The sequence below is a fragment of the Corvus moneduloides genome, chromosome 17 (genome assembly GCF_009650955.1).
Source record: "Corvus moneduloides isolate bCorMon1 chromosome 17, bCorMon1.pri, whole genome shotgun sequence".
NCBI lineage: Eukaryota > Metazoa > Chordata > Aves > Passeriformes > Corvidae > Corvus > Corvus moneduloides.
Genome location: NC_045492.1, coordinates 2589431 through 2612901, shown reverse-complemented (window position 1 = coordinate 2612901; position 23471 = coordinate 2589431). Strand labels below are relative to the sequence as shown.

General features: G+C 47.2%; 1 protein-coding gene across 1 annotated transcript; it reads left to right on the top strand.

Moving 5' to 3' along the window:
* Positions 1 to 1327: 1327 nt before the first annotated feature.
* Positions 1328 to 22205, top strand: CHMP4B (charged multivesicular body protein 4B). The gene is made up of 5 exons (XM_032127038.1): positions 1328 to 1653; positions 17001 to 17178; positions 17886 to 18000; positions 18532 to 18658; positions 21385 to 22205. Exons 1-5 carry the CDS (start codon positions 1458 to 1460, stop codon positions 21450 to 21452), a joined length of 684 nt encoding a protein of 227 aa, XP_031982929.1. The 5' UTR covers positions 1328 to 1457; the 3' UTR covers positions 21453 to 22205.
* The last annotated feature ends 1266 nt before the right edge of the window (positions 22206 to 23471 follow it).

Here is a 23471-nt window from a genome sequence, read left to right as displayed (position 1 = left end):
CCAAGCACAAAGAAACAGAAGTCCAAAGTATCCAGGAAAGGCTGGCACCAGGCTGAGGTACAGACTCCATTTCCTCATGGAATTTTGTACGTAGGTACTGTGAAATTATGGATCACAGCATGGAATTATGTCCATGCTGCCCCCACAGCTCTGAGCACGTGACTCAAAAGTCCAGGAAATGAGTTCACAGCGAGTCACCACCAATTAAACAACCATGGGTTTAAAAACTCGCTTTTGTACAGTTGGCAAGTTAGAAAGGGAAGGTTAAAAGAATAAATTCTCCAGCACGTTATCTCAACAGGAGCCTGGAGCAGGCTTGAGGGGTACATAAAGGGGGGTCACCCCAGCAGCGCGGATGGGTGCTGGAGGAGGAGGCGACTGGCTGGGATTCACACCCAGCCCGCTCCAGGCTCCGTGCCCAGCTCTGGTCCTGGGCAGGCTCCCGTGGTCACTTCTTGACCACTTCAGGTGTGTCCAGAGAAGGGAACAGAGCTGGGAAAGGAGCCCCAGGAGCGGCTGAGGGAGCTGGGAAAGGGGCTCAGCCTGGAGCAAAGGAGGCTCAGGGGAGACCTTGTGGCTCTGCACAAGTCCCTGACAGGAGGGGGCAGCCGGGGGGGTCGGGCTCTGCTGCCAGGGAACAGGGACAGGAGGAGAGGGAACGGCCTCAGGCTGGGCCAGGGGAGGCTCAGGGTGGGTATTTGGGAAAATTTCTCCCCAGAAAGGGTGGTCAGGCCTTGGCAGGGGCTGCCCAGGGTCCCCATCCCTGGAGTGTCCAGGGAAGGACGACGGGGCACTCACTGCTCTGGGTTGAGTGACACGATGGGGATCAGTCACAGGTTAACCCCTCAATGACCCTGGCGGTCTTTTCCAACCTTAATGACTCTGTGACCCTTCACCCCCGGGCCCCTTGCCCGACCCCTGCCCGCCTGAGCCACGGTGTCAGCCCCACCTTCCTCCTCTCGCACGGTGTGCGGGAGTCCGGGGAGCATCCTGGGGTAGGGCCCAGGCAGCAGCCGCTCCTCCCGGACCTTTCCCGGCCGTGTCCCCCCAGCCCCAGCCCCTCCTTCCCTGCCCGACACCCGCCCCGTGACGTCAAACCGCTCCGTGACGTCGGCCGGGCCCCGTGACGTCAGCGCGCCCCAGCGCCACTGCCGGGTTCCGCTCGGGAGACACCTCCTTCCCGGCGTGCCCCGCGCCTCCCTGCGGCCGTGCCTCCATCTCCCAGCAGCCCCCGCGCACGGAGCCCTCCGGCGCGCGCGGCGCGGCGGCGCAAGGCACGACGGGAGTTGTAGGCGGAGCGGGGGCGGTGGAGCGGGGGCGGCGGGGCGAGGCGGGCGGGCGGAGTCGGGTGGCGGCGGCGGCGGCCTCGGGCCTCGGGTCGGTGTGTGCGGGGAGCGGAGCGAGGGGAGCAGGCACCGCAGCTGCACGGCCTCGGCCCGGCCCGGCCCCGCGCAGCCATGTCGGGGCTCTTGGGGAAGCTGTTCGGGACGGGCGCCGGCGGGAAGGGCGGCGGGAAGGGCCCGTCCCCGCAGGAGGCGATCCAGCGGCTCCGCGACACGGAGGAGATGCTCAGCAAGAAGCAGGAGTTCCTGGAAAAGAAGATCGAGCAGGAGCTGGCGGCCGCCCGCAAGCACGGCACCAAAAACAAGCGCGGTGAGCGGGGCGGGGGCCGGGCCGCGCCGCCCCGAACCCGGGCAACAGGTCGGGAGCGCCCTGGGCGGCGCGGACTCGTCCGTGCGGCTTTATTTTACACCCGGAGCCTTTAGTTTATACTTTGGTGCCTTTCTGTTGTACCTATTGCCATTATTTTATGCCTCAGCGCCCTTCCCGGCGGGATTTACGCCCCAGCCGTGTTTCCTCACTCTGGAAGGGAGGGACACTTCCCCTTCCCTCGTGGGGAAAGCCCCGTGTGGGTGTCGCGTCACTGCCTCGTGATTCCGATGTCGCGATAGTGCTCGGCTCCTCCGTGGTGTTCCCTTCCCGTCCCCTGCCCATCTCACTTTGGGGAGAGGTCAGGAAAATATCCCGGCACTGGGTGCAGCTGGAAAAGCTGGGTAGCACCGTGGAATCAGGCCTTGATTTGCTCTGGTGGTGGTTTTTAATTCCAACCAACAAAACTCTTTACCAAAACCCCGCTTAATGTAAGGGTTTAGTTAGATCTATGTTTATTTTTGTTAGCTCTTACCAAAAGTTCTGAGCGTGTCGGGGAGAGCAGGAGTTACAGCTTTGATGTGTGTGGTGTTTGTTGTCCGTGGGATGAAGAACTTCCAGGGAGAAAATTGGCCAGCATGAAAAGGGTTTCTTGAAAACAGGCAAGTTAATATTCCCTCTTCTGGGAAGAGCTTGGGTTGTACTTATGCTTCGTTTTGTGTTCTCAAGGAAATATTCATTCTTTTAGAAACAGTATTTGTTCTGGGGTTTATTCCCACTCCTCAGTCCCCTCCAAGAGGCTCTTCCACACACACTCCTAAAGCTTATGAATGGAATTGGTGTTTCCCAGGTGGAACTTGGCTTCTCTGGGCAGGTCTGGCTGTGTTTTCCAGGCAGTGCTTGATGTGTCTGTGTGTCTGGAGATAAAGCACTTGTCAGGTTATGTATTCCAGTGCTCTGAAAACAAACTTCTTGTGTGTTTTAGCATGGTCACCAAAAGTTTTCAGGAAAGCACATCCTGATTTCTGTGCGGATGTCGCCCTCTCTGTGCAGGAGCAGGAGTGGCTTTGCCTGTAGCACAGGGAGCTGCAAGCACACGTCTAGCAAGGGTTAATTGGCAGTAATTACCCTTAGGAGTTTCATGTCACTACTTCAGTCAGCACTTTAAGCCTCCTTCCACACTCTAGAACTTCCCTGTGTGACGTGGATGGAGCCAGCGTACAAGGGCTCAAGGATGTGTCAGAGGACCTCAGCAGAGCCTGACTTGGTGCTTAACCAAGTCAGTTCTAAATCAAATACATTGCAACAGTTCTAGTAAGTGAGTCTGTGCTGTGGTTTTTGGCCTAGTTTGGTAATGAGCTCGAGAGGAGAACTAAAATATGTCTCTGCAGTTTCTTCATCTTCTGGGTTACACCGGGCCTCTCAAACTTCTAAACTTTCTGTTCAGGTCTTTGTCTCGCTCCACTGTAATGCCATCCATCCCTCTCTTCCTCCCTCCCTCTCTGCTGCCCTTCAGAACCTCGGGTAGGGGAGGGATTAAATTTCCTTGGAGGTGGAGGAAGGAGAAAAACCTGCCCATTCACCGGCAGGATTCTGGGTCAGACTAATTGAGGGCTTGCAGCAGCACAGGATCCTGAGGAGTAATTAAGGAGCTGTGAATAGGAGGAGGGTAGGGATGGATTTCTCTTTTTCCATTTCTGGGGCTGAGAGGCCAACTGTTCTTACTGGGCTGTGAGTTAAGGCAGCTGAGTGTGCCTTGCTGGGAAGTGAATTCCCTTCAGGACACACTCAGTTTTCCTGAGTTCAAGTTGTCAGTCATCAGCTGAGCTCCTACAAATTGCATTTTTTTATAGGCAGTTACTGGATTTTTCCCTGTCTGACTTCAGGCTGGTTTATAATCCATAATCTATGCGATTTTGATGCAAGGTCACTTAAATCCATATTTTAACTGAAAATAAAAATGTATTGGTTTTAGGTGTGAAAGTCTGTCATTTTAACGGAAATACTTTGATATAGTTGGAATGCTTTCAAGTAAACCTGAACAAAAGATAATTAGCTAGAGATTATTTTGTTTAAGTGTTGGATCAACCTTTAAAAAATTAAATATGAAGAATCCCTAGGCTTAGTTCTCCAAGATGTAATCACTTCCCTCTGGAGATGCTGCGTGTCCCTGTTCCTTGAGAATCTCCTGTGGGTGGTGCACATTTGTGATCTCAGCTGGGCAGTGCTACTGATGCTCCTGGAAGCTGCTGCGGGAAAGCCAAAAGAAGATGATGCAGTGGGGCAGGGAACTTACCTGGAAGCTTAAAGCCACCTTGGGAAAACTTGGAATGGCGTTTTTGTTGTCCCAGAGGGAAGACGGGTGTCTGGCACACTTGAGGAAACATTCTCTGCTCCCCAGCACACTGAGTGATTGTTCAGGTGCCAAGTGAGCTGCTTTCCAAAGGCTCATTCACTCATTCCTGCAGCACTTCTGGAGTCTAAGGAAAGCTTAAATCTAAGAAACTTAGAGGCTTCTGGTTCCCATGCCTGCCCCAGGCATATGCAGGGGTTTGTTAATTTATCAACTCATTTTAGATGTGTATTTTCGTGATCTGCATTTAGGGTATCCAGGCTGTGTAACCAGACAACTCAGGAAATTCTGAGGTTATAATAAGGAGCTTTGTAGTAGAAATTTCCTCAGTCTGTGTTGTTTCTTGGCACGGGAGGCTTTCAACTTGCATGAAGAGTTCTGAGTGTGCTGGGGAGACCAGCAGTGACGACTTTAATGTGCTTGCCATGTTTTGTCCATGGGATGAAAAGCTATCAAGATTAATCATCAGTAGGAGGGTTTTTTGAAAACAGGCGAGTTACTCTTCCCTCTTCTGGGAGGAACTTGGGTTATGCTTGTGCTTTGTTTTGTGTTCTCATGGAAATGTTCAATCTTTTGAAAACCCCACCCCTCTGAGAGGCTCTCCCGCACTTTTGCTCTACCTCACGAGTAGTGGATTTATTCCTCTCAGTGAATTTACAGGAGCAGCAGCAGTACCGACTGATTTGAGCACTGATCAGCCAGTGTCTCACTGCATTTTACATCTGCCCTGAAAATAAACTTTGCTCTAACATAAGCAGAGTGCAGCTGTGAGCCTGTCTGGGAGCCCCGTGCTGCTGCTGCCTCCTTTTATTCCGCTCCAGTTTGTCCGTGGCGTTGTTTCATCTGGGATGTTTTCTCAGCGCTCAAACCTCGTGGTACAAACTAAGCTGCTCCATCTATTCCAAGGGTTCTGGAGCTCTAGGGTTCAGTGTTCAGCTTCAGAGCAGTTTAAGCTGATCCTAATCGCTGCTGCTCTGGTGTTTGTGCTTTTCTGTGGCTGTGCCTGATCACGCAAAGCTGAGCTGCCAGAGGAATAGCACAGGCACACAGAGGAGCAAGGGGTTAATTCCTTGAGCTCTGACTACCTTGGGTATAACAATGCCAGGGTCTGTTTCTCCTGGAACCCAAAGCTCAAGTGATGTCTCAGTATGAAGATTACAGCAGGGAGAGAAACTCAGTGCTGCTTTAGAGTGCCAGTGTTAAAAGCAGCTCGCTTGAGCTCAGATCCAGGGTGAGCGGATGCAGTTATGAGCCTGCCTGCCACTGATCTGACCTTTCTATTAATTAACACCACGGTGTTAATAGATGGGTGAAAAGCCAATATTGTCCAAAATATAATCAGACTTTAGCAGGAGAGTGGACATTTCATGGATTTTCCCTCCACTCTGGTTTCTGTTAGCAAGTGGTTTTTCTTTTCTGATGTCAAAGTTTCTCTTTTCAGGGTACATAAATACAGTGTTGGTTTTTTTTTTTCCAGCACTGAGAACACAAAATAGATGCAAACCCACTCCTGGATTCCTGCTGTATAATTCAGGCTTTTCCTGGAAAGAGAACACTCCTCTTCTCCACCCAGCACTAAAACTAAACAAACCAGGAGGTTGGGCATAGGCTGAAGTCCTGACTTTAAGCCCACTTGGGGCTCTCAGTGCTGCCTCTGGTGATGGTGTGTAATGGAAATTATCTGGTTACATCCCTTTGCCTTTTTTAAGCTGTCCCATCAGTCTGTTGATCTGATTTCCCTGCAGCTGGAGGATTCTGGTGTCAGAACTGCCCCTGTCAGTGAACCTGCCTGGAATGTCCAGCTGGGACTGGCTGAGTGAGGCGGCTCCAGGAGCAGCCCTGCCTGGTCCTACCTGTTCCTCTGTGCTGCTCTTGGTGTTTATGTGGGCAGGGCATGACTTGGATTAGTTTGCTGAGCCAGACAAAACCCAACTCCTAAAAAAAAAAAAGGAAGGAAAAGTTGTTTTCCACACTTAACCACACAAATGCTGGAGCTGGCTGGGGGAGGGAGGCAGGAATGTGACGGGAAGGAGGAGGGAGGGCAGTTCTGCCTCTCCTGGCAGCAGTCCCTGCTCAGAGGCACTAACTGTGATAGCATCTGAGGGTGACGTGGGCTCTCCCAGCAAGGGACGAAGGGATCATTAATTAAATCACGGCAGCAGTGCCTGCAGGATGGCTGTGATGGTTTTGTTTAGGACGCTGAGTGCTTCCAAGTGTGGCAAGGATCTGGCACTGAGGGAGGGGAAAGCCGCAGCCTCAGCTCTGGGCATGGGCATGGCCTCAAAGGGTCTGTGACAGTGTGTGCGAGGCCTCAGACATTGCTTGTGAGCGTGGTTTAAAGATCCTGCTTGGCTCTCGGCAAGAGAAGTGATTCTGCTCCCAGAATCCAATCATGAGACCCTGCTTTTGTTTCCATGAATCGTCAGATGCCTTTGGAGGGGAAGCAGGAATCCTGCAGCATTTCCAGCCCATCTTTAGGCCCTCAGCCTGCCTTCTCTGTGTTTTAAGTCACAGTGTAATGCAAAATTGATGTTCCAGGTGCTTATCCATAACCCAGGGCTTCAGTGTAGGAATGTTGATGGCAGTGCAGGCTCAAGTCCTTCATCTTCCCCTAAGGTTGATGGGCATTCACCACCTGCTTTGGGAGAAGTCATAATTGCTCTTTTAAATTAGATCTTAAAAAACTAGAGGAAACTTCTCCTTTGGATTCTACCCTACCTATGATCAGCAGAGCCTTTCGGAGACAAGAGTCTCTGGTATAAAATGGTTTGGGAGCACTGGCAGGATTCACAAACACCTTTTTAAAAACTGCTTTTAAAAGTGACATAAACAAAACCCAAACCCCTGTGGTTCTGCCAGATATTGCCAGCTTTGGTAACTGTATTTGATGCAATATATCCTTCCTCTGTTCCTGTTCTCTGTCAGGAGGGAAGCTTGGCAAGTTTGCAGCCACTGACTTCGTGTTTATCACTTTTTCTCTCAAAATGTATTAGATGTTAGAGTCTAGTATCTCATTAAACTCCAGGCCTAATTACTGAATCCTGCTCCAGGGCTCTTAGGCTAGTTCAAAAATTATAATTTTCAGGTGATGCAAATTGTCAGTTTGGTTTAACCCTCTTTTTACTTAGACTTGTGCAGAGTTGTGGAGTGTTTATCTGGACTGGGACATTGCTGGCCTTTGCACTTGTATCATTCAGGTCCCTCTGTCAACCCTTCTTGCTCCCAAAAACCCAAAACTGCATTGCCCTTTCTTGTTTTTGGGGCAGTATGTGATGCTTGTCCCAGAGACTTTGGGCTGTAGTGTGAGCAGCAGGATATGCCCTGACTTTCGCAGCCAGCAAAGTGTGGGTGTGAGTGGGGTTTAAAGTAAAATCTTGTCATTTACTCACACCGCTTAAAAATGGTTGATTTTTGCAAAACTAAAAGCTGGAGCAGCTCTCATCCCTGACTTTCCATCAAGTTTGCTGCCAGGTGTCCAGCAAACTGGACCTCCTGGCACAAAGTACCTGAAACAAACAGGATGCAGTTGGAGAATCCTAAGTAGGGCAGGCATCGATGTTGACAGACTTTTGCCTTACCCTGAGACAGCCCAAGGCCACAGCAGAGCTGGTGATAAGGAGATTTGTTCTGCTCTGAGTCATCCCTGTGAGTCTTTGAGCAGGAGCAGGGATACAGTTCCTGAAGGAAGGACTGGAGCCCCTCTGCTCTGGAGCCAGGCTGGGAGAGCTGAGGGTGTTCACCTGGAGATGTGAGGGCTCTGAGGAGACCTTAGAGCCCCTTCCAGTGCCTACAGGGGCTCCAGGAGAGCTGGAGAGGGACTTGGGACAAGGATCAGGATGACAGAGTAAGGGGGAATGGCTTCACTGTGACGGAGTGGGATATTGGGAAGGAATTGTTCCCTGGGAGGGTGGGCAGGCCCTGGCACAGGGTGCCCAGAGAAGCTGTGGCTGCCCCTGGATCCCTGGCAGTGTCCAAGGCCAGGCTGGACGGGGCTTGGAGCAGCCTGGGACAGTGGAAGGTGTCCCTGCCCATGGCACTGGCTGATCTTTAAGGTCCCTCTCAACCCAAACCACTGTAATTCCATGGGAACCTTCCTCGTGGCCACTACCAAGGGCAGTGGAGTGGCCACAGTGACCCAGCACTGGTGGGACACAGAAGAGCAGAAGTTTCCCCTGGGTGAAGCTCAGTGCTAGGCTGTGGCAAAGGCAGTGACAGTTCTGTCCATGATGTCCTTCCAGTTGGAAGCCCAGTTGGAAAAGCTCTGCTGTGGCTTCCCCTGGGTTCACTGCTGAGATGAAGCCTTGTCAATAGCCAGTTTCCAGGAGCTAACACAATTATAGGATAATTATGTGGGCAGCTGTTGTCTTGCAGCTCTGGACTGATGGCAGTTTGGAGTTTTCCAGATAACCAGTATCCCCATCTCTCTTGCGTTTACTGGACTCAATGATCTCAAAGGTCTTTTCCAACCTAGTTTATTCTGTAATTCTGTGTGATAATGAGATGTGCATGGTGATCCACGTGTGCAGCAAGCCAGGGCTGTTTCACTCCTGTGGTGGAGTGTAAGTGTTACCAAACATCCACATTGTGTGTGCTCCTCGTGACTTGGCAGGATTTCATCCAGATTTAGGGACTCTGTGTTTACTTCAGGTGAGTGCACAGGGGTTGTTGCTCAGGGGTTGAACTGAAAAGAGAAATGCCAGAGTGGCAGGAACATCAGTGGTATTCAAAAATTTGGAGGTGATTTTGACTGGTTATGAAATAAAACAAGGTAATACAAAGCAAACTTCATAGTGGGCTGCCTGGGAACTGTGCCCAGTCACTGCATCTCCAGTGAGGGTGGTACCTCCTTAAAATGCCTTGGCAGGCTCTCCATGGTGGGCTCTGCACGTGCCCTGTCCTGGGAGGACAGTGAGAGGCAGAAAGGCTTTTTTGTGAGTGCTTCCCTGGCAGCCCCATCAGCAGGAACAGAGTTTATTGCTGGCTCTGGAGCTGATCCCGGCCTCAGAGCATGGGATTGCCATTAAAAACTGCAGTTCACCTCGAGAGAAGTACTGCAGCATTGCCACTGGAGTGTTTGGAGGTTGAGTCAAGAAGTACAAACTTCTTAAAAATAAATATGGTTTGTCTTACTTGCCTTATAACTTTTGGCTTTCAAAAGGTTTGTGTTCTCAGCTTTTCCCCGTAGTCGTCAGTGTTGGAATCTCAGCATTCACGAAAAAAGTAATTTTTCACATCCCAAAATATCTCATCTGGGGAAGTTAGGCTGTTAAGAGAATGCTAAATATTATGACAGCATCAGTGAAATTCTTGGACTTGGCAATGCTCTAATAATAATGGTTCAAGGCTGGAAAATGCCTGCTGGATTCCGAGGCAGCCACTCTTTTAATTCCCCAGGAAGAAATGGTCTTGAAATGTGCCACTTCAGGGTAGGATCTTCTGAGTTTTGAGAATTAATTACAAAAACACTGTTCAGCTTAGGGAACTGGGTTGGTTGGTTGTTTTTTTTGCTATGAGAAAACAGCATTTTGAGATACTTAAGAGCTACTTCTATTCCTGCAAAGCCGAACCTGATGCATTTCTGGCAGAGATTCAAAGGAAGATTCTGAGTTTTCACTGGAATTCTATTTAACAAACTACCTTCAGCAACCACAAAATGAAGAAGAAAACCCAGGAAGAGTATTTGCAGGCTTTGAGAATCTCAGGGACACCTTAGGGAGCATGCAATTCTCATCCTAAAAGTTTAAACTTTGGTTGAATATTGAATAATTATCTCATTTCACATCAGAATTTTATGTGTGCATCAAAGAAGGTGCAGATTTTTAACCAGCAAAGTTAGTGGCAGTTGGAAGGGGTAAGAGAGGATAATTTACTCAGGCAGCCTTGGAAAATACCTAATTTAATTTGGAAAGAAGAAATGTGTTTTGGGTAGATCAGCTTTGCAGATGCCTTGCAATCCCCTGCTGTCATCCAAAGGCATGCAGGAGCCCAAGGAGTGAGGCAGTGAAAACTGGGAAATGCAGTGCAAGCTCTGCTTCCAGAGGGTGGATCAGATTTCAAGTAATGGTTTGAAGCTTCAGGCCTGGATGGTTTTGGCTGAACCAGCATTTCTTAGACTCATTCCAGCTCCTGGGTGGAACAAAGCTGTCTCTGTAACTGGGATTTCTTTTCTGGTTTTCTCATTTGAACTTCAAGGCTCACTGTAGATGACATTTTTTTTCCCTTTTTTTCGACAAAACTGTCCCAGAGTTGCCTGGAGATTATTTTACAGAGGGTTATTGACCACAGCAGTGTTGCCTTGACATTCAAGGGACAGAGGAATCACCTTCCAAGGCTGAAGGAACCCCCTCTGAGCTGTGATGTGGGACAACATCTGCAATCCCTGGTGCAGAGGCTGATGCTCTGAGCAGAGCCAGGGGTGGTGTGAAGGTGATGGTTCCTCCTGTGTTTGCGTGTTGCTGTCTCACAGCCCTGACTGCTGCTCTACAGATGCTTTTTTCTTTATCTCTTGTTTCTTCTCTTTTGTACATTCATAGATTTTTAGAGCAGGAGCATTTATTGTTTTGTTTTCTCTCTTGCACAATAGACTGAATGTGCTGGCAGTGCTGTGCTCAAGAGGCAGTTGTAATCTTGTATTTTAAAAGATTAGGCAGAAACCTTCTTGCATTCTTGGCCTGGGTTTGGGTGCTTTATTGAAGTAGTTTTAGTCAGTCACAATCTCTGAGCTGGGAATAGTTGCCTTCCTTGGAGGGTAGGGTTTGGAAACTGTATTAGAGAGTGAATAAACAGGCATAGAAAGACAAGGGGAGGACCAAGCCTGAACTCTGCCCACGATTCCCTGCTAGAAGTGCACATTTCCCAAAAGAAAGGCACAGGAGGCTGCTGCAGGCACTGGAGAGAGGCCCTGGTATGGGGAGAAATGTGTGATCATGACTTCAGACGTGAAGTGACTTTTAGACCTGAAAACATCCCTGAGACAGCAGAGCTCTTCGGAGGTGATCCTCACGGGAGAGGAACTCCTGCTGCTGTGCACAGGATCAGTGTTGGAATCAGTGAGGATTTATTTATAACCAGGCTTCGGTACCTCTGTGTCCCAACCACTTGGCGATCATGATGCTTAAAATCACACCTGACTTTTTGTGTTCTGAGGCTCACCTGGCCTGGGATGAGCATTCCTTGGTGTGGCCGGGATGCCTTTGTATTGAGCCAGCACGGACAATCCTGGTTTAACAGTTCCTGGAGCTATCAAACCTCTGCAGAAAGATTCTTACTCAAGGCAAAACTCAAAGTTTGGTCAGTCTGTAGTGGGGTTTATATCCACCTTTTTATCTGCTCGTAGCATTGGGGGATAATTTGTCAATTGCTTTAAATTCCCTTCTTAGGGTTTTTTTTGGAGATCTTGAGGGCAGTTTTCTGGCTTTCAGTAGAATGAGAGATAAGGAGTTGCTGCCTAAGATAAAGCTCCCCACTGCAGGCAAGGCAGGCAATTACTCCTTCCACCTCCCAATGCCCCTTGTTCATCCCGTTCCAAGGACAGCGAGGATGTTGTTCCTGATTAAATTTGCTGCCGAGGCAAGTGCCAGGAAGATGGAATGGTATTTTCAGAAGCAGCAAAAAATAATGACGCTTCTGTCCGTGGAGCAGATGATAGCTGGATGCACAGGGTAACGTGCAAAATGCTCTTCCACTATTAAGTTGATTATCTCAATCCTATTTAGTGCCTGGGCTTGCAGCTCGAGGGGCCAAGGCACCCCAGTTTGGGAAGCTCCTCTGCAGCTCTTGCACTCTTTATTATTTTGGCCTGGCTGACATTTGGTGCACGTTATTTTCTGAGGCTGCTCTGGAGCTTTCTCATGCCATATTAATATTGCTGCTGGCCCTGTGCACTGGCATCTCTGCTGCTGCCATTTCTGCCAGAGAGAAAGCAAGAATTAGATGTGAGAGTAAGTTACTTTTCCCCTCAGCTGGAGTAATCAGAAGCTATTAACTCCAGAGTCTTCCTCTGGAGGAGAAGCCTCTCTGTTTGAGGTGTCAGTGTGAGTTTTGGGAGGATTTTGCAGAGGCAGGAGACACCGGCACTATGTGGGGACAAATCCTCTGGCATCACCAACACTTTGACCTTGGTCAGGTGTATTTCTGAATTCAGTGAAACCTCTGAGTTTATTCCCAGTGCTCTTTGGTCCTCTCAACCTGAAATGTGTTTTTGCCAGCAAAACTTGAAGTTCCAATTATGCAGAGAGCAAAGCCTTGTTCTTCCAGGTTTTTATCTGCTGATCTAAACTTTCCTACTAATGATATTTAAAAGCATTAATTCCACAGAATTGCTGTGTGCATAAATATCCCAGGAACACTGCCTGTCCTACCAGTGTGTAAGGAATATTTATTTGCAGCAGGGCTGTTGATTTTTAACAAAAACCACTGACATTCATAGTCAGTTTTTCCTCTCTGAATGCAGTACCAGGTAGTAAAATTGTATTTTTATTATCCTGCCAGCTGCTTATCACAGTGAACATTCATCTCATTTGACTAACAAACTGCTGTAAATATTGCAAAAAAAAAAAAATTAGACTTACAACAGCTCATTTAATAATAATAATTTGCCTATACACAGGTTAAAATAATTCAAAATACATCAAATTCTACAGATGGCATTTCTGGAGGACAAAGTGAAATTATCTGAGTGAGCAGTCATGTTTGTCTGACTGATCTGCTGACTGAGGAGGAGAGGCTGGCTGAATGACTCTGCTCTTTCCATTTCTGGGTGTTCATTAGTCAGGAGTAGCGACTGGAAACCGTCACATGAGTTCCTGCTTCTCACTTCTGTTCGAGGGCTGGGTCGTGCTGTGGTGGTATCCCAGTGAAACCCTGGGATTCTTGGGAATCACCATGGTCAAACAGAAAGTGTAGAACTTCTGCTGGAATTTCTAGCAGTAAGGGTTGCCCCAGAAATTCAAATAAATAGAAAATTAAAATAGAATTTTGCAGTTCAAAGACTGGAAATAAAAAACCCAACCAACAACCAATGACAAATCATCCCCCCCCCCCAAAACCCCAAACCAAAACAAAATACAGAAGAAGGAATAGCTTTTTATGTGTTAAAACGTGTGAAAAATGTTCTTTGAATGTAGTTTTAGGCATGTTTTACATTCAGGAAACTGAAGCAGCCAGCCCAGATCTCACTGGACTCAGCTGCAGTTTTATCCCTCCCTGGAATCTGGTGTTTTCTTTGTGAGAATTTCTCTGTAAAAAGGAACTGCAGAGATCACAGTCTGGTGCTCATTAACAGAGAGAAATTTGACATTGCTTTGCCAATGGAAAAGAGGTAATAAACCATTGATAGCCATTTAACTGGTCAGAGCTCTGTGGGGCAATCTTCATGAACAAAAATTGCCTCCAACATCCCCCTCATAGCTGATAATAAAGACAATTAATGTATCAAAATGTCACATGGAGGAGGGCATTTTGAGCCTGCTCACTGTCTTCTCATGGAGGTCAGGAGTCACCCAGGTAGTTTTAAATGTATTACCTTTAATATAATAGTAACAACAACAATAATAATAAGTATATATAACTGCTTTTCCCTCAGTCACGTGTATTCTCTGAAAGCTTTATTATAATTCAAATAAAATGCAGCTAAGGTTTGTTATCTTCTGTTTGTTTCTTTAGAGGATCTTTTAAGTGCTTGCAATTCATGCTGCACATTGGACTTACGAGTTAAAACACCCACTGGGCCTGTTAAGGAGACGGTGTGGGTTGTAAAAGTTGTCTAAAACACCCTTTATTGGCAGGTTCTTGCTGTTGTCTTGTGAAAACTGTCCGTGGAATGATCAACTATTTTTGCTGTTGTTGAGGGTTGTATGAAATGTTAAATCCCCTCTTGAAGCAGCTGGTGATGTGAACTGGTACTGCTGGGGTTTTTTTTTATAATAGGGATATTCCAGAGTAAATTCAGCCACTTCTGCAGTTGAACCTCTGGATATCAGGCCCTGTGCAGCAGCTGCTGTGAGAGGCTGGCCCAGCCACCTGGAAATCTTGCGTGGCTTTTGGCTCTGAGATAAGGAGTTTGTTCAACTGCTGGAAAGCTGAGATCAGCTGTTTCTAGAAAAATGTGTTGGGGATCTCTCTAGCAACACGTTCTAGGGCATGGGTGAGCTCTGGCTGGCCAGAGGATAAATGCTTTAAACTCGGTGTATGGTCACAGGTCCTGCTGAAGCAGTTCCGCAGCAATTAAAGCTGGGTATGAATTGCATTGTAATTAATGTGATTACTGTCTTGGAAGCAGTAAAGGCAAAATTCAGGGTGTGGGTGCTGAGGAGAGCCTCTTCCATGGCTGTTTGATGTGATAGCAGCCTTTGAGCAGGGCAGAGAGAGGCCCTGTGCTGCTCTGATCTCAGACACACTCGATTCTTGCATGTGCGCAATACCACAGGACATCTGTACCCCACTGTCTCTGGTTCTTATTTATTTTAAAATTCTGGAAAAAGATTTTTTTTTTTTGAGGAAAAGAGCCGAGATAATTCCCTTCAGATTAAGTTTTTATAGCTTTGACTTTAATAAAAACTTAATAAAAATGTGTTACTCTGGCAGTTCATAAGATTTCAATAGGTTCCTGATCTTTGTCCTTGCTTTGGCTTTAGGAAGGAGAGAGGAAAATAAGTATCTTCCTTGGTCTTAAGGGGTAGGAAATGTTTGCAGAAAATACCCCAAATCCATGTGAAGTTTAAGGGCAGTGCAGTTCTGGTACAGAAGTGGTGTGGGTGGGAATGGGAGGGACAGGGTTACCTAACAATCCTGATGAGAACTTCTGATCGTTCACGATGATTCTTGCAATGTTTGGTGTCTGAGCAGCTTGTTTTAAAGTACATGAGCATGAAATGTAGACAAACTGTAATTGTTCTCAGAGAAAGCTGTAGTGGGGAGCTGTACATAAATTGTAGCACTTGACTTGGCTTTATATAATGTTTTATAATGCTATAAAATCTCTGGTTTTGCCAGTAAATCTCCACGAGGCACAAAATTCTAAATAAAGGGTGTCCCCTTGTTGTTGGGCATTTCCCCAGCATCTGTCACTCTATAAACACTCTTATTAACAGTTTTTATCTTTCTGAGTAAGAAAACTTCGTATATCCTAATTAACCCATTAGTGCAGAATGAACCAGCTGAAATATCCCAGTAATGTGTTGCTCATCACTTTATCATCTGGCATAAAGCTGGAATGTTTGGGATATTTGTGTCGTGCCTCATTCTGCAGAGCAAACACTGTCCTTTGAAAACCCCCTGTTCTCACTCCTGTCAAACAAGTGGATGTTGGACTGGCCCCAAAACCAGGGAGATTTACTGGCAACTGGAGTGAAAGTCAGTGCAGAGGCTTGTTTGGGTCCTGGGCTTCTGTTGGAATAGTTGAGGTGTTTTTGCTGGCTTCTGTTAAATCATCCTGAGCTACTCTGTGTGTTTGGCATCCTTAGCTGAGCCTTCCCATAAAAAAAGTGCTTTTTTATTCTCTAACACGTTAGTTAATTTGAAATTAGCCAAATATAGCATATTTATAACCAGTTGCAGAGCTGAAGCTCTGTTTAGGACTTTCAGGTAGCAGGACTTCATCTTGCAGGACTGACAACATCTCAGGATGGCACCTGCCAAAACACCCGGGGTGCCTGTGGGCTTGATCAGCTTTTAGGAGAGCAGTGATTCCATGTGTGCTGCAGAAACATATTGATCACATCACTGAGTTATCAGCCCTCTAGAAGGGGAGATAAGGGAACCTGTCTCTTGTCAGGAGTTCCTACTCCTTGTTTTCTGCTCTCCTCAAAAAATTCTGCTTGGAAATAACATCTCTTAGAGATTTAAAGATTTAAAGCTTTTATTTGCTGCCGTTCCTGGTGTGCGTGACTGGGCTTTTGGGTGGGCCAAGACTGGTTTTTAGCAGAGCTGATCCTGTGTCACATGAAGTGGTTTCTGCTGTGAGACTCCCAGAGATCAGAGCACTGAAGAAATGAAGTCTGTGTGTGGCTGGGTTCAGGAGCTGAGGGTGAGGCTGTTGGAGCAGCAGCTTGGGGCCGAGGTGAGGTTTTAAAGTACACGGGGTATGATATGGCCAGGGCTGTCATGGAGAGGACAGGTCAGTCCAGAGCAGGAGGGGAAGTGGCAGTGCCACAAAGGGAAGCTGTACTCGCATCTTACTCCACGTGACACTTGGTGTTTGTTGCTCCAAACCCTGTCCTGGCCTTGGACACTTCCAGGGATGTGGTATCGAGCACGTCTCATACAGCTACGTGTAAATGTAGTTGGTGTTCCCTGTCAGTGTTTCAGGAATGGCCATGCCCATGATTTCTGTCCAGGTGTCTTGGGAAGAGCTGGCTGTGGGCTGTTGTCAGCTGCTGGGTGCTCCCCTGTGTGGGTGGGGAGGGGTAGAGCAGGTTGGACCAGTCCTCCCACACTCATCCCACAGGTGGGAGCTGTCCTGGGTGGGCTCCTCCTGCAGAGTGCAGGAGTTCTACAAGTGCTCACAAGCAGCAAATTGCTCAAACCGCCTTCAGTGAGGGCTTCTCTCAGCTCAGGCTGTTGTGTGGACAGCACCTTCTAGGAGGAGTAATACAAAATATACATAAATACAATCATTTCTAGAATGTGTATTTCCCAGCATTAAGTGCAAAGCTGAGGGAACATTTCTCCTGGGATTTGAACAAGTTGCTTCTCCCAGGCATTCAGCAGGAGGGGGGACCTGCAGCAGCACAAAGACCTCATCTGGCAGGAGCTGCACCAGCAATGCTGCCTTCCTTGATGGGATGAGGGTGAACAACGGTGTTTTTAAGTGGGTGAGCTTGGATGTTGAAGGAGGCAAATGCAAGGGTGGGGCAACATAGTTGATCTGGGAAGAATGGGCAACAAACACTAGAACATGCTAAATACTTCTCTGGGCTGAGTGGCACTTGGTGCAAATTGGTGAACGGCTGTTTTGGGCATAAATCTCATCAGTCCTACCCTTTCCTTTGCTGCGCAGCTGCCCTGCAGGCCCTGAAGCGCAAGAAGAGGTACGAGAAGCAGCTGGCACAGATCGATGGCACGTTATCAACAATTGAATTCCAGAGGGAAGCCCTGGAGAATGCCAACACCAACACTGAAGTGCTTAAGAACATGGGTTTTGCCGCTAAGGCTATGAAAGCTGCTCATGACAACATGTAAGTTATTCCCTCCTGCATCTTTCCATGGGATCTGTAGTTTGGTGTTTGTTAGGTCTGCTGAATGCCAGGTGTTTCAAACCAAAGGTGGAGCTGGAGTAGCAAAACCTTCTTTTGAAAGGCTCAAACTTGAACTAAAATTGAACAAAATACACAAATATTGATGCTTCCTCAGTTTACTACTGTTTTATTTTCTGTGTTTATCCAAAAGCTGGGTAGCACCAGTGTGGTCTAAAGAAAATGGGAGCCTGCAGCAGTTACAGATCCATCTCGTAGCAGCAAGAATTTTAAGCCTCAAGGGGAGACTTAAAACTTTTTTCTGTGCAGTGGAGTTGGTGTATGTAGCAATAATTAAAGGTAAAACTGCATTATGGGAATGTTGTGCTTGCTCCAGAAGCAAATATTGTGGATGTAATAATGCTGAATCAGGGAAGAGAGCAGATTATTATTAATATCAGTGGTGCAGAACAAAACCTCTCCTTGGTGTCCGTATAACTGCTGGGAGCTAAGCTTGCAGGGAAAAGTTAAAAATACATCTACAATTGTGTTGAGAGCAGGGGGATAAAATCCAGACTTGCATGCAAAGTGTGTTTGGGGAAAGGGCTTTGGAAATATCACCATGGTGTGGCATTTCTACAGAACCCAGGAAATACAGCGTGGATTGGGAACGTGCCTGCTGGTACCGAATTCTTTCCTTTCTTTTCTAGGGACATTGATAAAGTAGATGAATTAATGCAGGACATCGCAGAACAGCAAGAGCTGGCAGATGAGATCTCTACAGCCATCTCCAAGCCAGTAGGATTTGGGGAGGAATTTGATGAGGTATGGCTTTGTTTGCTTGTGTTTTTGTCAGTGAGTCGTGGAATCCTTTGGCTTGGGAAGCCTTGGGATCAGGGAATCCAACCACTCAGCCAGCACTGCCAGCCCCATCACTAACCCTGAGCACCACATCTGCATGGCTTTTGAATCCCTCCAGGAACTGTGACTCCTAGGAGATGTTTCTCTGGAGCTCTGCATGCTGTGTGTGCCTGGGTGCAGTACTGGGGTGTGAAATCTCTCCTGGAACTGTTGGTGGCTGTGACCTGGACTTTATGCTCAGAATGGTCTGGATGGCCTGACCTGAGAATATTTGGACTTGGATCTCTCCTTGTGTCCTCTGCTTTCCCCACCCTCCTCACCCTCCAAGAGATCAAGTAGAGGAATCACATCAGAATCAGACTCCTCATCTCCTCCCTTTGCTCTGATCCTGTTCATTTGTGCTATTTTCCATAATAATATGATCAGCTAAATCTGCTTGTTAATAAATATGACTTAAAGTTCCTTCTTTTTTCTTTTTTCTCCTTGAAAACCTAGGATGAACTCATGGCAGAACTAGAGGAACTAGAACAAGAAGAACTAGACAAAAACTTGCTGGAAATCAGTGGTCCGGAGACAGTACCACTACCAAATGTGCCCTCAATATCAATACCCTCCAAGCCAGGTATGGATCAACCTTTACTGAAACATCCTGGATCATTTAAAGTGTGCTTATTTATCTGCCAGCTCCTCGGATCTGGGAGATCTGGCTGCAGGAATTGCTTCCTGGATCCCAAATCACACCCAGCACCATTTCTCTGTGAGGGGCACCTGCCTTTCACAAGAAGCACAAAAATCATTCCCCGTCACAGGAGCAGTTGTTTGCTGCTCCAGCTCATCCAGGTTCTCTGCAGCCTGGATGATGCTCAGGGTGCAGTGGAGGTGTGGGAGAAGGGAGCCTTTTTCCAGATGCTGCTGGGCCAACAAGGAAGAAATCTTGACAGACACCCTGAGGCTGTAAAAGGGAGGACAGAGTAAATTATCTCATAAAATCCTTAAAGCTGGAAAAGACCTCTGGGGTCATCCAGTGCCAGGCAGGTTCAGATTCCCCCATGGATCCTTGCTGCTGCTTTGGGTTTTAATTTGATCCCTGCTTTTCTGGCCTTTGGGAGGATCTTCCTTGGGGTCCCCTCTTTGGGAAGTCTGTGGCCTTCTCTGCAGTACCCAAAGCGAGGATCATCCCGGTCCTAGAGCACACATATCCAGGGAATTACAGCTAGCTTGAGGATTTTACATGGAGGATGGACAAGAAATGTTTGTATTTACACAGATGGTTCAAAGCTGCTCTTAAATCTGAACTGATCCCTCTTGTATGAACATTCCCCATGGAATTCAGCTGAGTTGGGACACTCCTGGCAGCACTGATGGGAGGGTATGAAGCTTTACCAGCCCATTTTGCTGAATCTGCCTGAAAACGATGAATAAGCTGTCAACTTTGCAGCTCTAGTCCATGTCCTTTTACTTAGAGAAAACAAGTCCAAAAAAACAGTGGATGAAAATAATCCCAAGTGGTCAGTGTATCTATAATTATCCTGCTGCCTTTCCTGGCTTGGATGGACGTGGGAAGCAGCAGGCACTGCCGGCCACCGAGGTTCTGCTTTGTGCCACTGCTCCTTGTGTGTTACACTGCTTTTATTCTGACACCACTGACTTTGTGTGTTGCTAGTTGTGTTCTGTGAGGCAGAACTGCTGACCAGAGTTGGGGAGAGGGGAGAAAGCTCTGTCAGAATACGTGAAGTCTGAGCCTTTATCTGATTCAGGAAAAATAGATTAAATGAACCAGTGCATTGCCTTTTTTATTCCCTGGCTGATTTAATGAGGTTTGTTCTCTAAATAGATTTCAAACACAATGTCGTGGACCCAAATCTACTCTCTGCATTTTGTGACTGCACACAAGTAAGAGGTGGTGTAATTGTGGACAGATTGAAGGAGCTACACAGCATAAAACTTACAGAAACTTCCTGAAGTCATAAAAACTTGTGCACAATTTTGATAGTAAAAACTATGAGCATAAAGCTCAGTGTTTCACAGGATTTATGCTAAGCTGCTTTTGGATGGAAATGAGAATTCCATTAATTCCATTAATGTATTTAAGTGGCAGGCTACTTTTTGCTTCAATAAAGCTGCCTCCAAGGCTGGCACTTGGGAAAAACTGGGATTCTGGAGTGACGTTGGGTGGGGATTTTGTGTGGGTTTATTTTTTTAACCTAAATTGTTTTTCACTTAAAATTGACTTAAAACTGGGATTAAAAGTTTGCTCGTGATTACCATGGGTCAGACTTCCAAAGGGAATGCTGTCCCTGATGGTTCAGGTTCATGTGTAATTGTCCTTTTGGGAATAATAATGTGTCTTTTGAGGTAGAGCTGACTCTGTTAGCTCCTTTTCCATCCATTGAAGGGAAAATGACCATGAGCTTTCCTGCTTTTCGGGTTCTCAGGATCTGTCTGGATTTTGGCTTTAATCAGTCTGAATGAGGAATTTTGTTGCTGGTGGTGTCAGGAGAAATTCAGGCAGGAGCTGTTTTTGATTAATGGAGGCTGGAGGAGCTTAATATAGAAAACCAAGTTCTGGCCTTGTACAAATGTGGGGTCTGGAGCTTGGAGCTGACTCAGTTCTCCTCACGTAAACGTTTCATTTGGAATGACACAAACCACTTGGACCAGGAATTGACTCTTTTTTTTTTTTTTTTTTTGGCATTTTCCAAAATTATTGCAGCTATTTGTGGGTTCAAACATTTTTTTGTTGAGTTCATGGAAACTGGACTTGTCATGTTATGACAAAGAGCAGAATTTTCTGCCCTGGAACAACCAGGAATGAGGAGAAGGCAGCGTCCAGGCTGCTCCCTGCCATCCACATCCACCCAGCTGCCAGGGAGCACAGCAGAAGGAGAGTGGGATGTTCCCAGGGCTCTTCAGCCCCTCCAAATTCTGTACCTGCCTGACCCAAACACCTCATTTCTTGCATTTGCAGTACTCAGTGATGGAATAAGGAATTTACTTTTGATGGGGAAGAGATTAATACTGGAGACATCAGATGAGTTTCTGTAAGAAGCTGCATCCCTCTCAAAGGGGCTTAGAGGCTTGGAAATTATGGAAAAATATCCCACCTTAACTTCCATGCCCACTGCCTTCCTCAACTGTGTGAGCTGTTGTCTTTTTCCCCTCAAAGTGGGAACATCAGGAAGTTTTGCTCTTTCAGCAAAGCACCTTTTACTTCAGGTCAAAAAGGTTTTGTTTATTTTCTGTCCACAGCTGGCCTTAGGTGCTTCATTTACTGGTTGGTCAGTGGCACAGAGGCCACTGCCTTCTGTCAAGATTCCCACTCACTTGTTCTCTTTTGTGGTTTTGCAGCCAAGAAGAAAGAGGAAGAAGAGGATGATGACATGAAAGAGCTGGAAGCTTGGGCAGGAACCATGTAACCACAGCAGCACCTGGCTGGAAAAAAGACTTTGGTTACCTATTCTGGGTGCAAATGTGTTTTGTTGGGGAGAAAGCATAAGCAAAATGTCTTTATCTTTAATTTTAACCCAGAGCAGTGGGAACTGCATTGCTGTTTTCTGCATAGCATGGTCTGCCCAGAGGAGAGAAGGGGGAGCAGGGAGAACTGCCTGCTGTTGATACGGTTGAATTTCTGTAGAAAAGGTATGTGCAAAATCCAACACTCAGCTTTTGGACTGTGCTCCTGCCACTGCTGGATCTTCATCTTCAATTTGGGCCATATATTGAATTGAAATAAGCTGAAAAAAACACTCTGTAATTTTAAGTCAGTTTTAAGTGTGTCTAGGAGTCTTGTAAGGCATTTAAAATCCAGGAAAAATCGTAAGCCACCGTCGGCTTCTTTATTGTGTTTTAGGTGCAAGAATGCTTTAGGTTTTTAGTTCTTTGCCAGTTCTATTTATATCCCTTGACTGCTGTGTGGCCAGCCCTGTGTCTGTCACCGCAACGACGTAGTCACTGTGCCCATTTTAATTGGTGAGAATGATTGCAGTTGATCCACACTCTCTTGAAAGTAGGGATGGTTTCAAGTTCAGTTGTACATTTTTCTACATAGCACTACAATGTTTATTGCTTTTTTGTGATAATTGATAACCCATTCAGATACATGCACACAATTATTTTAATTAAGAAACTACTATGGATTGCACTGTATTAAATATCTCGATTAATTTTCACCTGTGGCTGCTGCTGTCAATTCTATCCTGTTTAAGTGATCTGGCTGTGGTTTAGCTGTAGTTTAGCTTCTTTCTACATGAGGGACATCCACTTTAAAGCCTGCTGAGCTTTGGTTGAGCTCTGCTCCCAGGGAACAAGGCACAGGACAAGAGGAAAGAACCTCAAGCTGTGCCAGGGGAGGTTCAGGTTGGACATCAGGAGGAATTTCTTCACTGAAGCCGTTGTCAGGCATTGTCAGGGGCTGCTCAGGAAAGTGTTGGAATCCCCATCCCTGGAGATATTCAAGGAACAACTGGACGTGGCACTCAGTGCTCTGGGCTGGTGACAAGGTGGACATCAGTCACAGGCTGGACCTTGGAGGTCTTTTCCAACCTCAGTGATCCTGGGATTCTGTTCTGTGTAAAATCCCCCACACTAAGGAGAAATCAGCTGAATTAAGTTTGATACAACAGGTTTAGGGACAGAGCTGGGGCCCTGGCTTTGTTTTTCATCATGGCAATGATCTCTGCTGTGCACTGTGCTAACAGATGTTATTAAAGCAGCTGTATTTTATTCCAGGAATTACAGGGGAGCATCTCAAATGCAGTGAAGGGTCCCAACAGGAGCATTCAGGTGGAGCTGGGAGGGGAAGACCCAATCCTATCAGAACCGTTAATGCTGTTCAGGCTCCTGATGTGGGAGCTCAGCAAGCGGGAGCACCCAGAGGCAGCACCTGGCAGTGCAGCTGGTCCCTGGGATAGCTGGGCTTTGCTGTTCACTGCTGTACCTGAGCACAGAGCCTGCTCTGCACAGCAGGGGAATCACAGCAGCGAGTGTGTGCTGTGCTTCCTGGTTACTGAGCCAGACAGCAACGACAGCCTCAGCCCTTGGAACCTCTTCATCCTCTTATTCAAGGATGGGCTGGTGCCTTAAGCCTTCAGTTTATCAATATGTCTGAGGACTGATCACCTTTCTGCTTTGGGTATCACTGAGTTCCTTAGCTGTTGCTTAACACCAGTGAACAGCTGAGATGTTTGCAGTAAACATTTTGCTGCCTCGCTCCGACTGGTGGTGAGGGCAGAACTTCCCTGTCCAGAGCACCACAGGGCAGTGCAGGAGGAAGCAGCTGTGCCTGCCAGCAGTTCCTGGAGCTGCTGCTCAGGGGCCCAGGGTTTCCCTTCCCTGGGAAAGCCACTCCAGTTCCTGCTGGGAAACTCTTCTCATTTAACTTGCCCTCATCAGACAACTCAAGTTGCAGCTGTGATGGTGTTTTCTCGTGGAGCTGT